Source organism: Somniosus microcephalus, chromosome 9 (genome assembly GCF_052327205.1).
Source record: "Somniosus microcephalus isolate GS21.2 chromosome 9, FLI_Smic_1.0, whole genome shotgun sequence".
NCBI lineage: Eukaryota > Metazoa > Chordata > Chondrichthyes > Squaliformes > Somniosidae > Somniosus > Somniosus microcephalus.
Genome location: NC_140995.1, coordinates 52,531,836 through 52,551,319, shown reverse-complemented (window position 1 = coordinate 52,551,319; position 19,484 = coordinate 52,531,836). Strand labels below are relative to the sequence as shown.

The following is a 19,484-nucleotide window of genomic DNA, read 5'->3' as shown; positions in this document are numbered from 1 at the left end:
TATTTGCGCAGCCAATTCATCCACCTTATTACAAATGCTCCTCGCATTAATACACAAAGCCTTCAGGCTTGTTTTTTTAACGCTCTTAGACCTATTAGAATTATTGTTTACTGTGGCCACGTTTGATTTAAACCGTTGATTTCTCTGACTGCCACTTTTGTTTTTCTCCTTCCTATCTTTTGCTTTTATCCCTGTTTTCCTTTCCTCTGTCTCCCTGCTTCCATGAGGGAAGGTGGCCAGGGTGCCTGGGGTCCAATTCGACTCAGTACTCCAGCCAGACCGGGTTCACGTACGGGGAGGCCTCCCTCCTGTGCCCCAGGATACAGGTCATCGCCACAAGGGTCAGCTTCACCGTGGGGAAACGTGTATGTTTAACATGCAAGGGACAGATTCCTTTGGATAGGTGGTGGTGGCTCAGAAAACTGAGCAAAAATATGGGAAACCCCGCAGTCGAGTGGGAACAATTGGGGAACAATACCCATCGGACGATTACATGGACTCACGGGGAATTGAGTGTGTGCTGGGACAAGTGGTGGGAACCGGATCAGGGGATTTATGTCTGTATGTGGGGGTCAGAGAAGGTCTGCCCCACAGGCATATCCATCATTTTCCACCGGCAATGGCAAGATGCCGGGGAGGGGATGAAGTGGGATTCCAGCCTGAAGGCGTGCGCGTCCCATACTCCCCGATCCCAGTGAATGCCACTGAACTTGTGACCCACCCCCGAAAGCCCCTGCCCACGACCCAGGCAGCAAGGACACACAGGGAGGGGTGCCCCGCCACCACCAAGGGACCAGGGAATGGGCTGGCACTAGTGCCGATGGATCAGGTGCTATACCAGAGAGTACACTACGTGGTAGCCTCCGTGATTTTGAACTTCACCGAGGTACACTTACCGGAGTGGTGCCCCAAAGAGACAGAACAGCTATACCAGGCCCTGTTAAAAGAGATGTTTAGGAAATTCTACGAGTTCGATTTTGCCAACGTAGACAAAACCGAAATGTACACCACACACCACGAGTATCTTGGTAATACAGGGAGACAAAGAAGGGGAGCCTGGAATGATGTTTTTACAGCATTTAACAGAGTGTCCTCTGTCATCAACAGTCTGGATGACATAGAATTGCAGACACAGATAAACGGTTTAAAAACACAATTGAGGAAAATCTTAATGGATGAAAATAAGGTAGTAGGCTCAGAGTTACATGAGGGCCAGGCCATGACGGTCCATTTAAAGGAAATAATAGCTGAGCTGGAGAAGCACGCAGACTGTAAATGCCCTTATAAGAGAGGACAGAAATGCTTCAGACCAGGCTGCACAGAATGAGGTGTGCGTGCTGTACGGGGCATGGTTGCTAGGCGAGGGCTGCAGTAATCTGGAGGATTTAAAACAGGGTTTAGTCCCCTCCTGGACCAGCAGCAAACACCTTGCAGCCCTCCATCCATTTGAGAATGCATTAAGTCCGTGTTAACTCCGGCTAGCTTCTGAGGCCTACCCCATCCCAGTAGATTGTGGATGGTCTAATCATACTATCATGGGTATAGTAGTAAGGATGCCGGTCATGGGTGGGATAGCCCGACCAGCACCGGTATACAGGGTAGGGAACATTGGAGTCATTCAAGGGGGTGCACACATTCGTTTCACAGCGGTCCCACCTTATGTCATAAAGTGGGAGCACGCTATGACAGGTACTGACCTCTCGGGGTGCCGGAGCCGGGGAGCACACATAATACTGTGTCCCCAGCACTTGAACACCTATTCAAAACCACAGTGCAGCTTTAAAGCTGCTGGCGCAAAACCTATAAACTGTACCATGGAGGTAATGGCACAAGACCATGTTCCCCCACAGGTAGCATATATAGGAGGTGGGACATATTGTGTCACCACAGGTGCGCCCCACTACCAGCATGGACAGCATAGCTGGTGTCCGGTACGTGACAGTAGTTTTTGCTTTAAACCCGAGGCAGAAGTTCAAGTGGCCCAGGAACGAATTGTCCCCATTCCTGAACCCTCCACTGTTCACCTCACTGTAAAAGAGAATTTCACCAACCTGCAAAAGTACGTGGCACATTTCGGCTACGAAATCCCCGCTCTCCCAGAACATCTTACCAAAATACTCAAAGCAGTAATAGTCTCACAGAAACATTTCTACACTCTGGAGCAGAAGACGGTAGAGATAGCGGCCAAGATATTGGATATTGTGTTTCCACCCTGGTGGGACATTTTTGAAAACATAGAGGTCCCTTCGTGGATTAGACTGGCTTCCCACATCCTTGTCAAATCAAATCAAATCAACTTTTATTGTCATTGTTAGTGCACAAGTGCAGTACAACGAAATGTAGGCTTGCGGCTCCCGAGAGTGTACATTTGGATTAAGACATTTAAACATTCAACATACATTTGGCTTGTAGTATATTAACATAAACATAACCATAATAAAGTGCATTGGCAGATGTGCAGGCTTTAGAGTTTATTTGTGGAGTTCAGTAGGATGACAGCCCTGGGAAAGAAGCTGTTTCTAAATCTGGTCGTACGGGTGCGAATGCATCTGTAGCGTCTCCCAGATGGCAGGAGGGCGAACAGACTGTGGCTGGGGTGGGTAGGGTCTTTGATGATGGACCGTGACCTCCGTAGACAGCGTTTCTGGTATATGTGCTCTATGGTTGGTAGCCGGGTGCCGGTAATGCGTTGGGCAGTTTTGACTACCCGCTGCAGGGCTTTCCAGTCATAGTAGCTACAGCTGCCATACCATACTGTGATACAGTTTGTCAGGATGCTCTCTATAGTGCAGCGGTAAAAGTTAGAGAGGATCAGGGGTGACAGGTTACATCCCTTCAGCCTCCTTAGGAAATATAGGCGCTGCTGGGCCTTCTTCACCAGAGAGGAGGTATTGAGGGACCAGGAGAGGTCTTCCGTGATGTGGACTCCGAGGAACTTAAAGCTGTCCACCCTTTCCACCACAGCCCCATTGATGTGGATGGGGGTGTGACTTCCGCCTTTGGACTTCCTGAAGTCCACAATGATTTCTTTGGTTTTCTTGATGTTAAGGGCCAGGTTGTTATCGGCGCACCAGGTTGTTATCGGTTTGCCAGCTGGGAATAGTCATGTACCTAGTGTGCACTCAGTGCAAGGGAAAAGGCCAAATGCTAGAATTCTGAAACCAAAGGACCTGGAAGGAGCATTATGTTAAGGTGGAGGGAGATACACCTGTTTGAATTTTTTTGTGTGTTTCCGAATAAAAATTGTTTTTTCTTTTTGTTTTTGTTATTTTTAATAAAGATTTTTGATTTGTTATTTTTAATAAAGATGTATGTGTACCAAGTGGTGCAGGGGTGTTGGACCCCTCCATGCTTGGATGTGTGAAACGACTGTATTCTGTCTATGTATGCTTATGTACACTACATTTTTACAGAATGGGAAATGCATGTGTCGTGGGATCATAGATAGGTAATTACAGGGGAAGATTGACTATGGAGGGTCAGGAATTTTGCTCACCTTGTCAGGATGATACTTAAAGCGAGTTTAGTATCAACAGGGGGGAGTGTAGGGTTCTCAAAATTCCCACATTCCCCAAAAGTTATGGATATAGGGACCCTGTATGGACAAGTTATTAAAAAGGGTACCCAAAATGGCTTCTGAAACCTCGTGACCAAAACCCACAGGATTTTAAAAGCAAGGCCCTGCAAAAGGCAGGCGCATTCAAATCCTGAAACGAAACCTAACATGCATGGACCTGTGAAAGACTTTGTCCTTTTCAAAAGCCAGACAGCTAGGTAAACATAGAATATGCATTCTTCATCTTGGAACAGATCAAGTCAGGATGGACCTGATCTTGAGGCCATTAACTTTTTGCATAAATAATCGGTGACAGCTCAACGCGGCCACCAAGCCAGGAAAAGATGATTAAATTTCATAAATAACAAACAGCCAGGATATTGAAGCCATTAAACCAGGAGACAACCACCCCAAAAGCCGTTAAAGTGGATGACTGTAATCACTTTAGACGAGCTCGCCAAAAATTAGACAAAGAACTGACCTGATTTGGCGTGCAGATAAGGGGTGAAGAACCGGGTATAATTGTAGGCCCACCGGTAGTGCTCGCTCTCTTGCTCAGCCTCTTGCTCGCTCTCTTGTCTCTCCCAACGCCGAGGATGCCCATTACAACACCGGGGGCCAAACGCGGGGAGGAGAACGGAACCGAGTCGAACAAATACAGGACACACGGGCCGCAAATGGGCAGACGAGACGAGACGAGACGAACGGTAAAACCGATAGGCAGAGAAGGGCAGCGAAGAAGAAGCATTGGGGATGATTGGGCACACACCCCGGCCTAGTTATAAGCTGGCGTTTGAAGCTTGGGTAGTAAAATCAATCGACGGTCAAAACCGCCAACCGAGCCCCAACCGCAAGAAAACCATCGGCTACCAAACTGCCACCGGAAGAAGAACCATTGCTGCAAAGTAAAGTACCCAAAGAAAGACTTTACACCGTATTTCTAACGGAGGAAAAAGGAGGGTACTCTACACAGATGACACCATCGCCGCACCCTGTGACCACGTGACGACGGCAGGCGCCAAAGGACAACAAGAGCGAACCCCAAGACCACAACCGGCTTGATCAACAGGTTTTGAATTGTCAAGGAAACCCCATTGGTGAGCATAACTCCCTGACCCCTCATAGCTTAATCTATTTAGGTATAGGGGGTGGGATAAGGATAAGGGGATTTTTAATGTGTTTGTTCCCTCGATGTGCCGTGTGTTCACCATTCCCAAATAAGTTTAATTTGATATGCCTGTAATTATTCCAATAATTCTCAGTATTGTGTTTTATTGTGCCTTTTAATAAAAATTGCGGTTTGCTTGCACCAAACCACTTGTCTACTCTATTTTCTGTATCGCCGCCTGTACCTAAGTCCGGTGTCCAGAACCCAGGGGTGTGGGGGCGATTCGAACCGCTCAGAGACAGTCAGGGGCAGAGCTGACTGGGCACATGCCACCCCCTACAGGGGCAAGCCAATTCTAGGCCTAAATCTTCCTCAGGTGATTAAACGAGTGAAGTAGAGTCTATGAGAGGGCGGGAGGTACATGATTGGTGGAAGGAGTGGCAGCCAGGAGCCAAAAGGCCTTTATATTATTTTACTTTCCTTGCTGTCTGATGGTTTTTACTTTTTTTAATGATACTGTTTCTCCCTGATGTTTTGTTTCAGCCCTGGCTATTCCTCTGGGCTACTTTCCTCCCTGCAGTTGAGGGCATGTGTTCTGAACACTCTCCTCTGAAACTGGACGTGTGTAAAAGTGGCCCATTGCTGAACATTGTACATCCTTCCTCTAGGGAAATGCCTGGCCTCCATTCACCAGTACCCTTAATGATGTGGCTCAGTACAGTAGCTCAGACATAAGATATATGAAAATTACTGGAGATTCTTCATAATTGCTTGCCAGACTTTTGAATTACCACAGTTTGACTGTACAACTTTTATTGACAGGCTCGTTTATAATACCTTAGGTCCCCGTGATCCTCTTGTTCCAGGTGGTCCAATTGGCCCCTAATTGTAATAAGAAGCCAACAATTAAACCAAAACAAAAGTTAGAACATGACATTATATTTATCAGAATGTTTCAAATAGATTCATTTTTTACCCATCCATTATCCACAATGACACAAACCTGTTTTCCACGTATTCCTGTCCCTGGAAGTCCTGGGTCACCTCTGTCTCCTTTCTCTCCGGGCGGCCCGAGGGCATCCCCAGAATCTCCCTGTAACCATAGGAGCTTGCGTTAGTTTACACAAAACGTTTCCTCATGCTTATACTGTCAGGACTACAAGTTGTAACCGGCAGGAAAAAAGACATGGGTCTGGGTAGAAAAATCATTGAAAAGAAGAAATGGGCAGATCGAGTCCTGACAAAGGGTCTGAATCATGGGGGAGGTGTGATGGGCCAAACGATCATCTCTTGTCCTTACCGCAGTCAATTCTTCCAAGGGAGTGATTGTCAAGTTACCCTTAACAGTTATCTTTGGAAAGAACAAACTTGCATTTATATAGTTCCTTTCACAGCCTCAGGATGTCCCAAAGTGCTTCACAGTCAAAGAATTGAACAAAGTGAAACCACTTTTGTTACGTGAGAAAAAGCGGCTGCCAGTCCACGCACAGCAAGATCCCACAAACTGCAAATGAGATAAATGAGCATTTATTTTGTTTTGGTGGTGTTGGTTGAGGGATAGATGTTTAATATTGGGAGAGCTCCCTCCTTTCCTTAAAAAAACTCAATGTGGCATGGGATCTTTTATGTCCACCTGACCAGGCTTTAATTTAATGTTTCTTCTGAAAGACGGCACCTCTAGCAATGCAGCACTCCCTCGGCACTGAACTGAAGTGTCAGCCTAGTTCTCAAGTTCTGGAGTGGAGCTCGAATGCGTAAGTTTTAAACTCAGAGGTGTGAGTGCTACCACTGAACCAAGCTGACTTTGGGTACAGCCAATGCTGGAAATGCATTGTTATTGTCCCAAGGAGAAATATTGGGCCGGATATTCCGATCCCTATGGGTGGGTACGCGTTGTGCACTCACCCATAGGGACATCGGAAACGCCGGTTTCAGGCATGCACAGCGCATGCGCTGAAAACCGCATTTCCGATCTGTCAAGAAAGCTATTGACAGATCCTCCGGCTGCGCTGGAGCAGGGCCTCTGCGGGCGGATAGTTCTGCTTTTTGGAGATCCTCCACCCGCAGAAAACACTTACAATTCTTGTGCCTGTAAAAACAGGATAAGAGTTGAAAAAAGTTAAAAATAAAAAAAATTTCCACTGATTTATCATTTAAAAATACTTCAAAAAAAGGTACGTTTATTTTTAGCCACGTAAAAAACATTAATTATCTTTTTAAAAATGTAAAGTTTTGTTTAAAATAGTTAATTTATTGTACTTTCAAGTCATTTTAAAAATGTGATTTTTAAAAAAACATTTATTTGAAGTTTTAATGTTTTGTGGGTGATCTCCATTCATATATTTGACAGGTCTTCCTGTCAAATGGATGAAGGGAGATTCCCTTCTCTGATTGGCTCCCCATGGCCCACGTGATCCCAGGGGTGCTGCGAACTACCTGCACCTCTGGGATACGTGGGCCCTGCACACCGGCAGTTTGGAAAGGCCCAGCATTGGAACTGTGCGCCTCCCGGGAGCCCTCAGGTAAGGGCGCGGATTTTTCCAGATCGCAGTGCCTGGAAAATACGGGCCATTGAGTTCACTCAAGGCTCCAACCCATAATAGTAATATTATCATTCCAATGCTGATCCACCTGCTGTGCATCACCAGCATTTTCTGTTTCCATTTCCCCCTATTCACTAACTGGTAAACTGTCCAGCAAGACCAGTAACCAGATGACAATTCCTTTATTTCAGTTCCTTGTTGCTATGTGTTTTTTTAATTACAGCTTTTCTTTTCCAAACTACCTAGGAGACAATAGGAGATTTTCTGACATTCCTCAGCTTTATGATATCTAATGAACCAGGGGAACTCAGGACTGAATGGGGTAATTTTAACTTTTATCACTGGGTCAAAAACAAGTGATAGTAACACAGACATGCATTTATACAGCGCCTTTCACGAACTCAGGACGTCCCAAAGCACTTTACAGCCAATGAAGTACTGTTGTAATGCAGTCACTGTTGTGATGCAGGAAACGCGGCAGCCAGTTTGCACACCGCAAGCTCCCACAAACAGCAATATGATAATGACCAGATAATCTGTTTTTTAGTGATGTTGGTCGGGCGCTAAATATTGCCAGGATACCGGGGATATCTCCCCTGCTCTTCTTTGAAATAGTGCCATGGGATCTTTTACATTTACCTGAGAGAGCAAACGGGCCTCGGTTTAACGTCTCATCCGAAAGATGGAGTGAATCGGCAGTCCATTTTACACCCAATTTTCATAGAATCATAGAATGTTACAGCACAGAAGGAGGCCATTCGGCCAATCGTGCCTGTGCCGGCTCTTTGAAAGAGCTCTCCAATTAGTCCCACTCCCCTGCTCTTTCCCCATAGCCCTGAAAGTTTCTTTTTTTCAAATGTTTTTCTTTTCCATTGTCCTCAAGAAAATTGGGCGAGGTGTAAAGTGGGCTGTCGATTCTCTATCACCCGCTTTTCGCTCGCTGATATAAGTTACAATGACCCCCAATATTTCTAAACATAACAATCAATTGAAATAAGATAAAACCTTGTCACCCTTTACGCCCTGTACTCCCAGCTTGCCTGGTTCTCCTGTTAATCCCTGATAAACAATATAGAAGAAAAAAATAGTAAGTAGTTGTTATTCAATCATAATCAGAAAGTGACAACATGGTATAATAATGCACTGAATCTGTTAAACTCTGCCAAACTCCTATCGGAGTCATGGTCGCCATATTATAAAAAGGATATAGAGGCACTGGAGAGGGTGCAGAGAAGATTTACAAGGATGATATCAGAAATGCGAGGCTATACATATCAGGAAGGGATGAACAGGCTGGGTCTCTTTTCTCTTGAAAAAAGGCTGAGGGGTGACCTAATAGAGGTCTTTAAAATTATGAAAAATTTTGATAGAGTGGATACAGAGATAATGGGCTGGATTTTCATTGAGGAAGCGGGTAGGAGGTGGGACTACAACTTTCGGGGTTGTAGTCCCGCCTCCATCGAGTTGTAGCCAACCCACGCGATTTTCACTTGATTGACCTTGTTGAGTCCGCCCAACGGGCTCAGCAGGCCAATTAAGGCCCACCCGGCAACAGGTGACGTCACAGATTGATACTTCATCTGTCAAGACCTTTTGACAGATGAAATATCAGCGTTTGACAGCTGTTTGAAGCTGTCAAACACCGACAATCTGTGCTCTGTTAATTCCTTCCTCTCAGGATGATTTAGAGATCTCTCCGGAACAGAAAGCTGAATGCTGCAATTTTTGACAGCTCGTGGCCAATCTGCTTTCTGTGCCGGTGAGATGAGGGGCTCCTGAGACCTGAAGGAAGGAAGGCTGTAAAGGTAAGTAAAACTTCTTTAAACACTTTAAACACACCAAACACACTTACCTCTGCACTCGTGCACCCATCACTCACCTGAACACCGGACATCTCGACCCCTCCAAGCCCTTCAGCCCGACGGCCCGCCTCGCTAACTTGGCGTGGTTTGGAGCTGTCGGGAATCCCACACTTCAAGGGTGAAAATAGGGATTAGGCTAAAAACTGCCTGTTAACTACCTGTTAACAGGCAGTTAATTGGCACTAATCCCCTTCCCGCCTCGGGGAGGTGGGTCCCAGTGCGGGTCGGGTATCCGCCTCCTTTGAAACTGGCATGGAGGCGGGTTGGGGGTGGGATGGGTTTGTGCCCCCCCGATTTCGGGATTTTAACCCCCCACACGCCTCCAATCCCGCCTCCACGGCCCAATGAAAACCTGCCCAATGTTTCCACTTGTGGGGAAGAACATAATTAGAGGCCATCAATATAAGATAGTCACCAAGAAATCCAATAGGGAATTCAGAAGAAACTTCTTTACCCAAAGAGTGGTGAGAATGTGGAACTCGCTACCACAGGGAGTGATTGAAGTGAATAATATGGATGCATTTAAGGGGAGGCTAGACAAGCATATGAGGGAAAAGGGAATAGAGGAATACGCTGATAAATTTAGATGAGGAAAGACAGGAGGAGGCTCGTGTGGAGTATAAACGCCAACATAGACTGGTTGGGCCGAATGGCCAGTTTCTGTGCCGTATATAATTACATCGGATTACATAGGATAAAGTAGAAAATCCTTTCAGTTGAAGGTTGTGCGATACGTTCAATTGCCAGCTGAGATGAAAGTATGTGCATGTGTCACGGAGAGTAGGTAAATTATGGACTGACAGCTTTTCAAAGATTTGCTTTCTTTGACTTTTAGAACAGGATCTTAGAAAAATGACCAATACATACTTAGTTCATATCAGCCATTTAAAAAAAGACTTGAGTGTTGAAATCAAGGCTCGTTGTATTAATTTCAATGGATAGAGATTTGAGTGCACACTCCTGCACGCCCAATACATGATCCAAGTGAGTGAAGTTCAACGCTCGGAGCACTAAAAATAAAACCTTGCACAAAGTAAATCTGGAAGAAATGGTTTATTTATTTATTGAGTGACCTCGGATGAAGAGCTAAGTGTCCTGTATTCTGGGCCTTGGTGCTTTAACTAGGTGCTTAAGAAATAAAACACTATGGGATGGAATTTTCACAGAGGCTCTCCTGATTTCTCCCCCCACCCCCCGTAACTTTGGCAGTTTCCATCGTTTCTCCAGGATGTTTCCGCCGATCTTCTACCAAAGTTATGGCAGGAGATCAGGTAAACCACTCAGAAATTCCAGGTGTGTTTATTTAAGCAATGCTTAGCTCTCCTCCTATCTTGCTTCGTTTATAACATGCTTTTCAAAGTATGACACTTAAATTAATCATTACTTTAAAAAAATAAATATTAAGTGAGGGTTCCAAATTTCGCATGGAAGGTCACATTTTTACATTCGGCAAAGACCTGCCAACATGTTGTCATTTCTTTTATTACTCCTCCCTCCAACAAGTGGCTGGGAATGGAATTTTAGGTTTAGGGATAAGTAGTGACCGAGATTGTCAAATATTCCACGTGTTGGCTTCTTGTGTTTTAAAATTCTCATCTTTGTTTTCAAATCCCTCCATAGACTCGCCCCTCCCTATCTCTGTAATCTCCTCCAGCCCTACAACCCTCTAAAATCTGCGCTCCTCCAATTGGGCCTCTGGCGCATCCCCGCTTTTTATCGCTCCACCATTGGCAGTCATGCCTTCAGCTGTCTAGGCCCTAAGCTCTGGAATTCCCTCCCTAAACCTCTCCACCTCCCTACCTCTCTTTCCTACTTTAAGAAGCTCCTTAAAATCTACCCTTTTGACCAAGTTTTTGATGACTTGTCCTAATATCTCCATATGTGGCTCGGTGTCAAATTTTGTCTGATATCGCTCCTGTGAAGCACCTTGGCATGTTTTACTATGGTAAAGGTGCTATATAAATACTTTGTTGTTGGTATGGCTGGAAACGAGGGGTTGAATAATGGGAATGAGTTAGGTAGCGACCTTGGTGGAGTGGATAGTAAATGATCTGTGGAAGCAGCGGTCTTAAGGTATGATGTTTTCTTGTTCTCCTTAAACAGCTGCCATATTCTGATGCCTTTACATCTCGATAGTGCCAGAGAGATCCCTCTAGCTCCATTACACAAGAGAGGTGTTTGGCCTTTAAGCTACATCACACAGTCCTGAACTGAAATCCTACAATCATTTTGTTATAAGTTCATAGTCCTTATCACTAAAAATCGTTTGTGTTCCCTCCTATTCTGAAAACTATTCATGATGTTTCCAGTTTCTTTTGCAGTTAGGTGTTTTGATTGCTGATAAAGTTATATCATATTAGTGAGAGTAATACGTTCTCTCTCCCTCTCAGAATTTCAGTCAAGCAGTCCTATTGATATGTTGGAAGGGATGGAAGAACCAGAGTTGATGATTATACATTAAATGCAAAAAGGAGTTGGATAATTATCTGGAGCATAAAATGTCTTCTTTCGATTATTTCGGGGTGAAAATGTTGGCACAGGTACAAAACGGGATTTCTGCATGCCAACTTTTGGTCATTCCCTTGGTTGGGAATGGGATTAGTGTTTGCAGGTACAGATATAGACTGTGAGGATTAAATACTCCGCAGGACACAACGGCTTCCATGCTGCTGTGTTGGGGAGGGAGAACAGCAAGCCAGGATTGAGTAGTGAAGATGTGAAAACGGATGACTATTTTGGGGCTTTGCTGGCTAACCTTTGGGGATTGGGTGAGTATTTACGTAGAACGTTCCTTCGGAAGATTGGCCATGCTGGTTAGAGTCCACAATATAGTCACTAGTATTTCATCAGTAGAAGGAGAGAGCTTGATAGGCTGAACGCTGTTTTCTAATTCCTTCTTTTCTTATGTTTAACTTAAAGAGGCACTACTTCCCCATAAGAGCTAACTTAAGGGGCATGCTATCCTAGTGCAGTAAATAGTTGAAGCATCCAAAAGGGAATATGGTGCACCTTCTTCAATGGCAATGGACATGATGAAGTTGGTAGTGCTAGAGGTTAAAAAATTTAAATCAAGAATATCTATGTAATATAAAAGGTAAAAAATCAGTGGCAGAGGACTCAGGCAGGAATCTAATCTCAGGTTGTGGGTGAATAACAAACTGCTCAAGTTTTACTCTCGGGGTTTATATCACCTGACTCTCGGGGGGTAACTTTAACCCAGCCCACTTGGCGGGAAGCTGAGGGGATCGGATTGGCTGCCCGTTTTACACACCGCCTGACTTTACACTCCATCGACTTCATTGGAGACGTCGGGAGGGATGTAAAACGAGCGACCGACCCGAACCTGCCCGTTTCCCGCCCGGCCAGTTGTAAAGAAGGAGGGGGTAATTTGAATTTTTGCCGATGGTGTAAAACAGGCGATATCGGATCAGCTGCCCGTTATACATCTGTCCCAAATATTACACAGTATTTCATAGAATTTACAGCACAGAAACAGGCCATTTGCCCAACGGGTCAGTGCCGGTGTTTAGGCTCCACACGAGTCTCCGCCCACCCTACTTCATCTCACCCTATCACCATATCCTTCTATTCCTTTCTCCCTCATGCACTTATCTAGCTTCCCCTTAAAGGCATCTACACTAATTGCCTCAATCACTCCAACGTGTTTAAACTGGCGTAACTTCAGCGGAGGGTCAGTGGAAACCCTGGTTAGACGCATAAACTGGGTTTCCGCCAATTTCCTGCTGAAGTTACAGGAGCCGATCGGAAGAACCGCTGAGGAAATTCCCAGTGCTAGTCTCTGCAAATTCCCTTTCCGCAGGTCAATGTTACCAGCTGATAGTTTCATTAAGGTGACTGGAGAGTTGCGGCAATCCAATTTACAATAATCAATAACAACAAGCTCTTTACCTAGATGTGCCTGAAATGATCACAAAACCACAGAATTTTTTTGGCTCTAGTTCAAATAAGCTATTGCAGAATTTTACCAAATGAATTTCAAAACTCCCACTGCTAGTTTGAAAATCAGTGTTTGAAAGCATCAATGTTAGGCACAACAACAACAACAACTTGTATTTATATAGCGCCTTTACTGTAGTAAAATGCCCCAAGGCGCTGCACAGGAGTATTTTAAGACAAAAAATTTGACACCGATCCACATAAGGATAAATTAGGGCAGGTGACCAAAAGCTTGGTCAAAGAGGTAGGTTTTAAGGAGCATCTTAAAGGAGGAAAGAGAGGTAGCGAGGCGGACAGGTTTAGGCAGGGAATTCCAGAGCTTAGGGCCTAGGCAACAGAAGGCACAGCCACCAAAGGTTGAGTGATTATAATCAGGGATGCTGAAGAGGACAGAATTAGAGGAGCGCAGATATCTTGGGGGGGTTGTGGGGCTGAAGGAGATTACAGAGATAGGAAGGGGCGAGGCCATGGAGAGATTTGAAAACAAGGATGAGAATTTTGAAATCGAGGCGCTACTTAACCAGGAGCCAATGTAGGTCAGCGAGCACAGGGGTGATGGGCGAACGGGACTTGGTGCGAGTTAGGACACGAGCAGCTGAGTTTTGGATGACCTCAAGTTTACGTAGGGTGGAATGTGGGAGGCCAGCCAGGAGTGCGTTGGAATAGTCAAGTAACAAAGGCATGGATGAGGGTTTCAGCAGCGGATGAGCTGAGGCAAGGGCAGAGATGGGCGATGTTACAGAGGTGGAAGTAGGCGGTCTTTGTTATGCTGCGGATATTTGGTCGGAAGCTCATTTCAGGGTCAAATATGACACCAAGGTTGCGAACAGTGTGGTTCAGCCTCAGGCAGATGTTAGGGAGAGGGATGGAGACGGTGGCTAGGGAACGGAGTTTGTTGCGGGGACCGAAAACAATGACTTCGGTCTTCCCAATATTTAATTGGAGAAAATTTCTGCTCATCCAGAATTGTATGTCGGACAAGCAGTCTGACAATTTAGAGACCGTGGAGGGGTCGAGAGAAGTGGTAGTGAGGTAGATAGAGAGAAACTATTTCCTCTGGTGGGGGAGCCCAGAACAAGGGGGCAAAACCTTAAAATGAGAGCTAGACCGTTCTGAGGTGATGTCAGGAAGCACTTCTTCACACAAATGGTAGTGGAAATCTGGAACACTCTCCCCCAAAAAGCTGCTGAGGCTGGGGGGACAATTGAAAATGTCAAAACTGAGATCTTTAGATATTTGTTAGACAAGAGTATTTAGGGTTACAGCACCAAGGCGGGTAGATGGAATTAAGATACAGATGAGTCATGATCAATGTTCCCTTTAATTCTTTTTGGGTGCACAGCATGTGTGTTTTTTCCCGATTTAAAAGCCGGTGAACTGGCTGCATGGGAGCTACGGAATGCTGCATGGCTACGCAGCTTAAAGGGAACATTGGGCATGATCTAATTGAATGGCGGAACAGGCTTGAGGGGCTGAATAGCCAACTCCTGTTCCTATATTCCTAGGTCCCAATCTCATTCAGGCAACAATGCAGAGCATAGTCTTTGAGCTCCTCTACAGGAAGGGACCAAACAATCCAAGGCTTCTACGTACTTGTTAGTGGCCGGCTTAAGCACACAGAGGCTTAGGAGCAAATTGTTACACCAATCCGTGAATGGTGGGTGTCTCGGGAACAAGTACGGAGTGGGGGGGTGGGGTCGGCACGGAAGCAACGATTCTTCTACATATTCAAAATTTATGTAAAAATGTTCAAATCATACTTACTATTTCTCCTTTTAATCCTTTGGGGCCCACAGGACCTGGCAATCCGGGTCGACCCTGCAAAACAGATGATATTCAAATCCATATCACACAAAACTCTGCTACAGGAAGAGACCAGGTGAAATGTCATAGCTCTGCCAATTAGAGCACAGCCATCCATCTTCAAGCCTACACTCTCCTGTCTACAATTTTATATCTGTAATATACAGGCTGGCTTAACATTACTCAAGGCCACTGTGGCTGGCTTTGAATTTTCATGTTCCTGAGACAATGCTACCCTTAATGTTCTTTGCCATTGTGACAGAGCCGTGAACTCTTCATCGTGATGAATTCTCCTATTGAAACGAAAGCATCCGCAATATTTTTCTTTGCAAACCTAAGAATTGTCAAGGTGAATGAAGGAATTCATGTTGTGCTGTGGGTCAGACTGCACCTTGAATACTGTGAGCAGTCACCGAGACTCGAGGGAGATATTCTAGCCTTGGAGACAGTGCAAGAAAGAGTCACAAGGCTAATCCCTAGTATCAGAGGACTGAATTATTAAACTCGAAAAGAGGCAACTGGAAGGGAATTTCATAGAAGCATATAATGGAGTAGAAAAGCTAAAGCTAAACTATGATAGTGGGACAACGATTCAAATTGTCAGCAAGTTCTTGCTCGCACAATCTCAGGATGTGGGGGTCGCTGGCAAGGCTGGCATTATTGCCCATCCCTAGTTACCCAGTGTTTGATACCACTGAGTGACTTGATAAGCCACTTCAGAGGGCAGTCTGTCAGTCACATTGGTGTGGGACTGGAGTTACAGTTAGATTGACTCGATAAGGGCGGCAGGTTGCCTGCCCTAAAAGACTTTAGTGAACCAATTGCATTTTTACGACAATCCGACAGCTTTTTATTTCCAGATTTTCACACTGCCATGGTGGGATCTAAATTCACTGGATTATTAGTCCAGGCCTCTAGATTGCTAGTCCAGTAACATAACCACTACGTTATCGTACCACTACTTTGTAGGGTAGTGGAGGCCAGTGCTCTGGAATCATTTATGGAACAGTTGAATGCTATGGAGGGAATAGAGCTTTTTTCTGACAGACCACTTCGATGAAAGACTGAATGGCCTTTCTGTTCTGTATCTATCTTATGATCTTTTCAGTGTCTACTTTAGTAAGAGCATGTTTGCAACAGAATGAATCAGAAATGTTAGTTTGCTCCCCCCCACACCCAGGAAAGCTGGCTTATGGAATAACTAAGCTCCACCCAACAGTGGCAACCCGAGTAATGGCGTCATCTGGTTATGGAGTCATAGTGTAGCTACTGGAGTGCCCAGCTACCAACAGAAAAAACAATTCATCCCACAATATAGGGAGAGAATTGAGAGTGATTTCTTCACCCAGAGTGGTTAGAATGTAGAACTCGTTACCACAGGGAGCAGTTGAGGCGAATAGCACAGATGCATTTAAGGGGAAACTAGATAAGTAAATGAAGGGGAAAGGAATAGAAGGGGTGAGATGAAGTGGGGTGGGAGGAGGCTCATGTGGAGCATAAACACTGGCATGGGCCAGTTGAGACGAATGGCCTGTTTCTGTGCTGTACATTCTATGTCATTGTATGTAAGGAATTGTTTTCAGCCGGTTAAAGTGCGTCAGGTTTGTGAAATGATAGTTTGAATCAGACTTCATCATCATTTTCTTTTCTTTTGTGCAAGGCTGCCGGGCAGATCTGTGACCTTCCTTGCCAAGAATTGATAGTCACATTGCAATATTAAGAACATAATGAAATTATTGTTGGGCAAATATGGTGCACAATGGTATTGTAAATAAATTGCTACATCCAATTACAATGTGACAAAGAATCAAACACACAGAAATCTCACAGTTAAAAAGAACCGGAAAGAAACCTTGATATAAATACCTCCAAGCCTGGTTTTCCACTGAGTCCAGGTAGGCCCGGCTCTCCCATTTCACCCTTGAAAAGTGATTGGATTACAATAATCATTATCTAACAATGGTAAAACAGTGTGTTTAAAATAAGCAATCTAAATGAAAATAGAAAGCTTCATATAATCATTCTACCTTTAAACCATGATGTCCTTGCAGTCCTTTGTCGCCTTTAGGTCCCTATGAGGAAGCAACCGCAAGTTGATGAGTATGAATTTTACCCCATTTAAACACCCAGTACAAAGTCAGACTAGAGCTGAATTAGCTGAGTGTCTTTTCTCAGTCTTTGCTGAGTGTTTGCAGCATTTTCTGTTTTTATTTCAGATTTCCAGCACCCGCAGTATTTTGCTTTTGTTTTAGCATTTAATTCACCGTCACTTCTCTTCCAGGAATGCCCACTTTGAAGAAATTCTGCTCTTCTCTGCGCCGGGTTTTACTTTGCTCACCTTAACTGCTGACGTGACATCGCCGTCTCTATTTCCCTACTCCCCTCACTCGCTCTAATCTATTTCTCTCTGAATTTGCAGCACTCCGTTCTCTCAGGTTCAACTTTGGCATTGCCATTCTGATGAAAGGTCATCGACAGATGCTGTCTGACCTGCTGAGTGATTCTAGCATTTTCTTTTTCAGAAAATGCTGCAATATTGTAGTTTGGCCTTTGACTAACAATCAAAGATTTGTTGAATTGATGTTGGTCTTGAACTTTCCTTTGTGACAAAGACAGAAGTTATTAAGATACTCGTTGCAAAAATGCATACAGGGCATGAGAATCATAGAATCATAGAATGGTTACAGCACAGAAGGAGGCCATTCGGCCCATTGAGCCCGTGCCTGCTCTCTGCAAGAGCACTTCAGCTAGTCCCACTCCCCCGCCCTTTCTCTGTAGCCCTGCAATTTTTTTTCCTTCAGCTACTCATCCAATTCCCTTTTGAAAGCCGTGATTGAATCTGCCTCCACCATCCTTTCAGGTAGTGCATTCCACATCCTAACCACTCGCTGTGTAAAAAAGGTTTTCCTCATACCGCCTTTGGTTCTTCTGCCAATCACCTTAAATCTGTGTCCTCTGGTTCTCGACCCTTCCGCCAATGGGAACAGTTTCTCTCTATCTACTCTGTCTAGACCCCTCATGATTTTGAACACCTCTATCAAATCTCCTCTTAACCTTAATAACAACAGAAAATGCTGGAAAAGCTCAGCAGGCCAGGCAACATCCGTGGAGAGAAATTAGAGTAGACGTTTCGGGTCTAACCCTTTTTCAAAACTGGAAAGGAAATGAAATAGATCGAAAGGCAGGGCTGGGAGACAACAAGAGAAGTGAAGAGACATTAAGAGGTATTCAAAACGAGACGAGATGGTGATAGGACTAGTGGAGACAAAAGACGGCTCAGATTAGGTGTGAAATGTTCTGGCAGAATGAGAGACAGTTGCCATGTGGGAGAGAGAAAAAAAAGGAAAAGGGGGGGGGAAACCAAAACAAAGGGGTGGATAAAAGATATAAGTAAAAATGTAATAGGGGCCGAGGTAATGATCTGAAATTGTTGAACTCGATATTGAGTCCGGAAGGCTGCAAAGTGCCTAATCGGAAGTCCTCTCAACCTTCTCTGCCCTAAGGAGAACAACCCCAGCTTCTCTAGTCTATCCATGTAACTGATGTCCCTCATCCCTGGAACCATTCTTGTAAATCTTTTCTGCAGCCTCTCTAAGGCCTTCACATCCTTCCTAATGTGCGGTGCCCAGAATTGGACACAATACTCCAGTTGAGGCCAAACCAGTGTTTTATAAAAGTTCATCCTAACTTCCTTGCTTTTGTACTCTATGCCTCTAGTAATATAATCCCAGGATCCCATATGCTTTTTTAACCGCTTTCTCAACCTGCCTTGCCACCTTCAAAGATTTGTGCACATATACCCCTAGGTCTCTCTGTTCATGCGCCCACTTTAGAATTGTACCCTTTAGTTTATAATGCCTCTCCTTGTTCTTCCCACCAAAATGTATCACATCGCACATTTCTGTGTTAAATTTCATCTGTCACATGTCTGTCCATTCCACCAGCCTGTCTATGTCCTCTTGAAGTCCATCACTCTTCTCCTCACTGTTCACTATACCTCCAAGTTTTGTGTCATCTGCAAATTTTGAAATTGTGCCCTGTACACCCAAGTCTAAGTCATTAATATATATCAAGAAAAGCAGTGGCCCTAGTACTGACCCCTGGGGAACCCCACTGTATACCTTCCTCCAGTCCAATAAACAACCATTCACCATTACTCTCTGTTTCCTGTCACTTAGCCAATTTTTTATCCTTGCTGCCACTGTCCCTTTTATTCCATAGGCTTCAACTTTGCTGGCAAGCCTATTATGTGGCACCTTATCAAACGCCTTTTGGAAGTCCATGTAGACCACATCAACCGCATTGCCCTCATCAACCCTCCCTGATAGCTCATCAAAAAACTCAATTAGTTAAACACGATTTGCTGTTAACAAATCTGTGCTGGCTTTCCTTAATTAATCCACACTTGTCCAAGTGACTGTTAATTTTGTCCTTGATTAGCGATTCTAAAAGCATCCCCACTACCGAGGTTAAACTGACCAGCCTGTAGTTGCTGGGTTTATCCTTGCTCCCTTTTTTGAACAAGGGTGTAACATTTGCAATTCTCCAGTCCTCTGGCACCAGCCCCGTATCCAAAGAGATTATGGCCAGTACCTCCGCAATTACCACCTTTACTTCTCTCAGCATCCTAGGATGCATCCCATCCGGTCCTGGTG

The 19,484-nt window shown here is 44.8% G+C and overlaps 1 protein-coding gene across 1 annotated transcript in view; it reads right to left on the bottom strand.

Moving 5' to 3' along the window:
- Positions 1-19,484, bottom strand: part of LOC147112378 (uncharacterized) — a 244,816-nt gene that overhangs the window by 132,058 nt on the left and 93,274 nt on the right. The window contains exons 12-17 of the mRNA XM_085998167.1: positions 16,857-16,901; positions 16,696-16,749; positions 14,791-14,844; positions 8,213-8,266; positions 5,668-5,757; positions 5,502-5,546 (exon numbers count right to left, since the gene is read on the bottom strand). Coding sequence (XP_085854293.1) covers positions 5,502-5,546; positions 5,668-5,757; positions 8,213-8,266; positions 14,791-14,844; positions 16,696-16,749; positions 16,857-16,901 — 342 coding nt within the window. The remainder of the gene's footprint in view (positions 1-5,501; positions 5,547-5,667; positions 5,758-8,212; positions 8,267-14,790; positions 14,845-16,695; positions 16,750-16,856; positions 16,902-19,484) is intronic.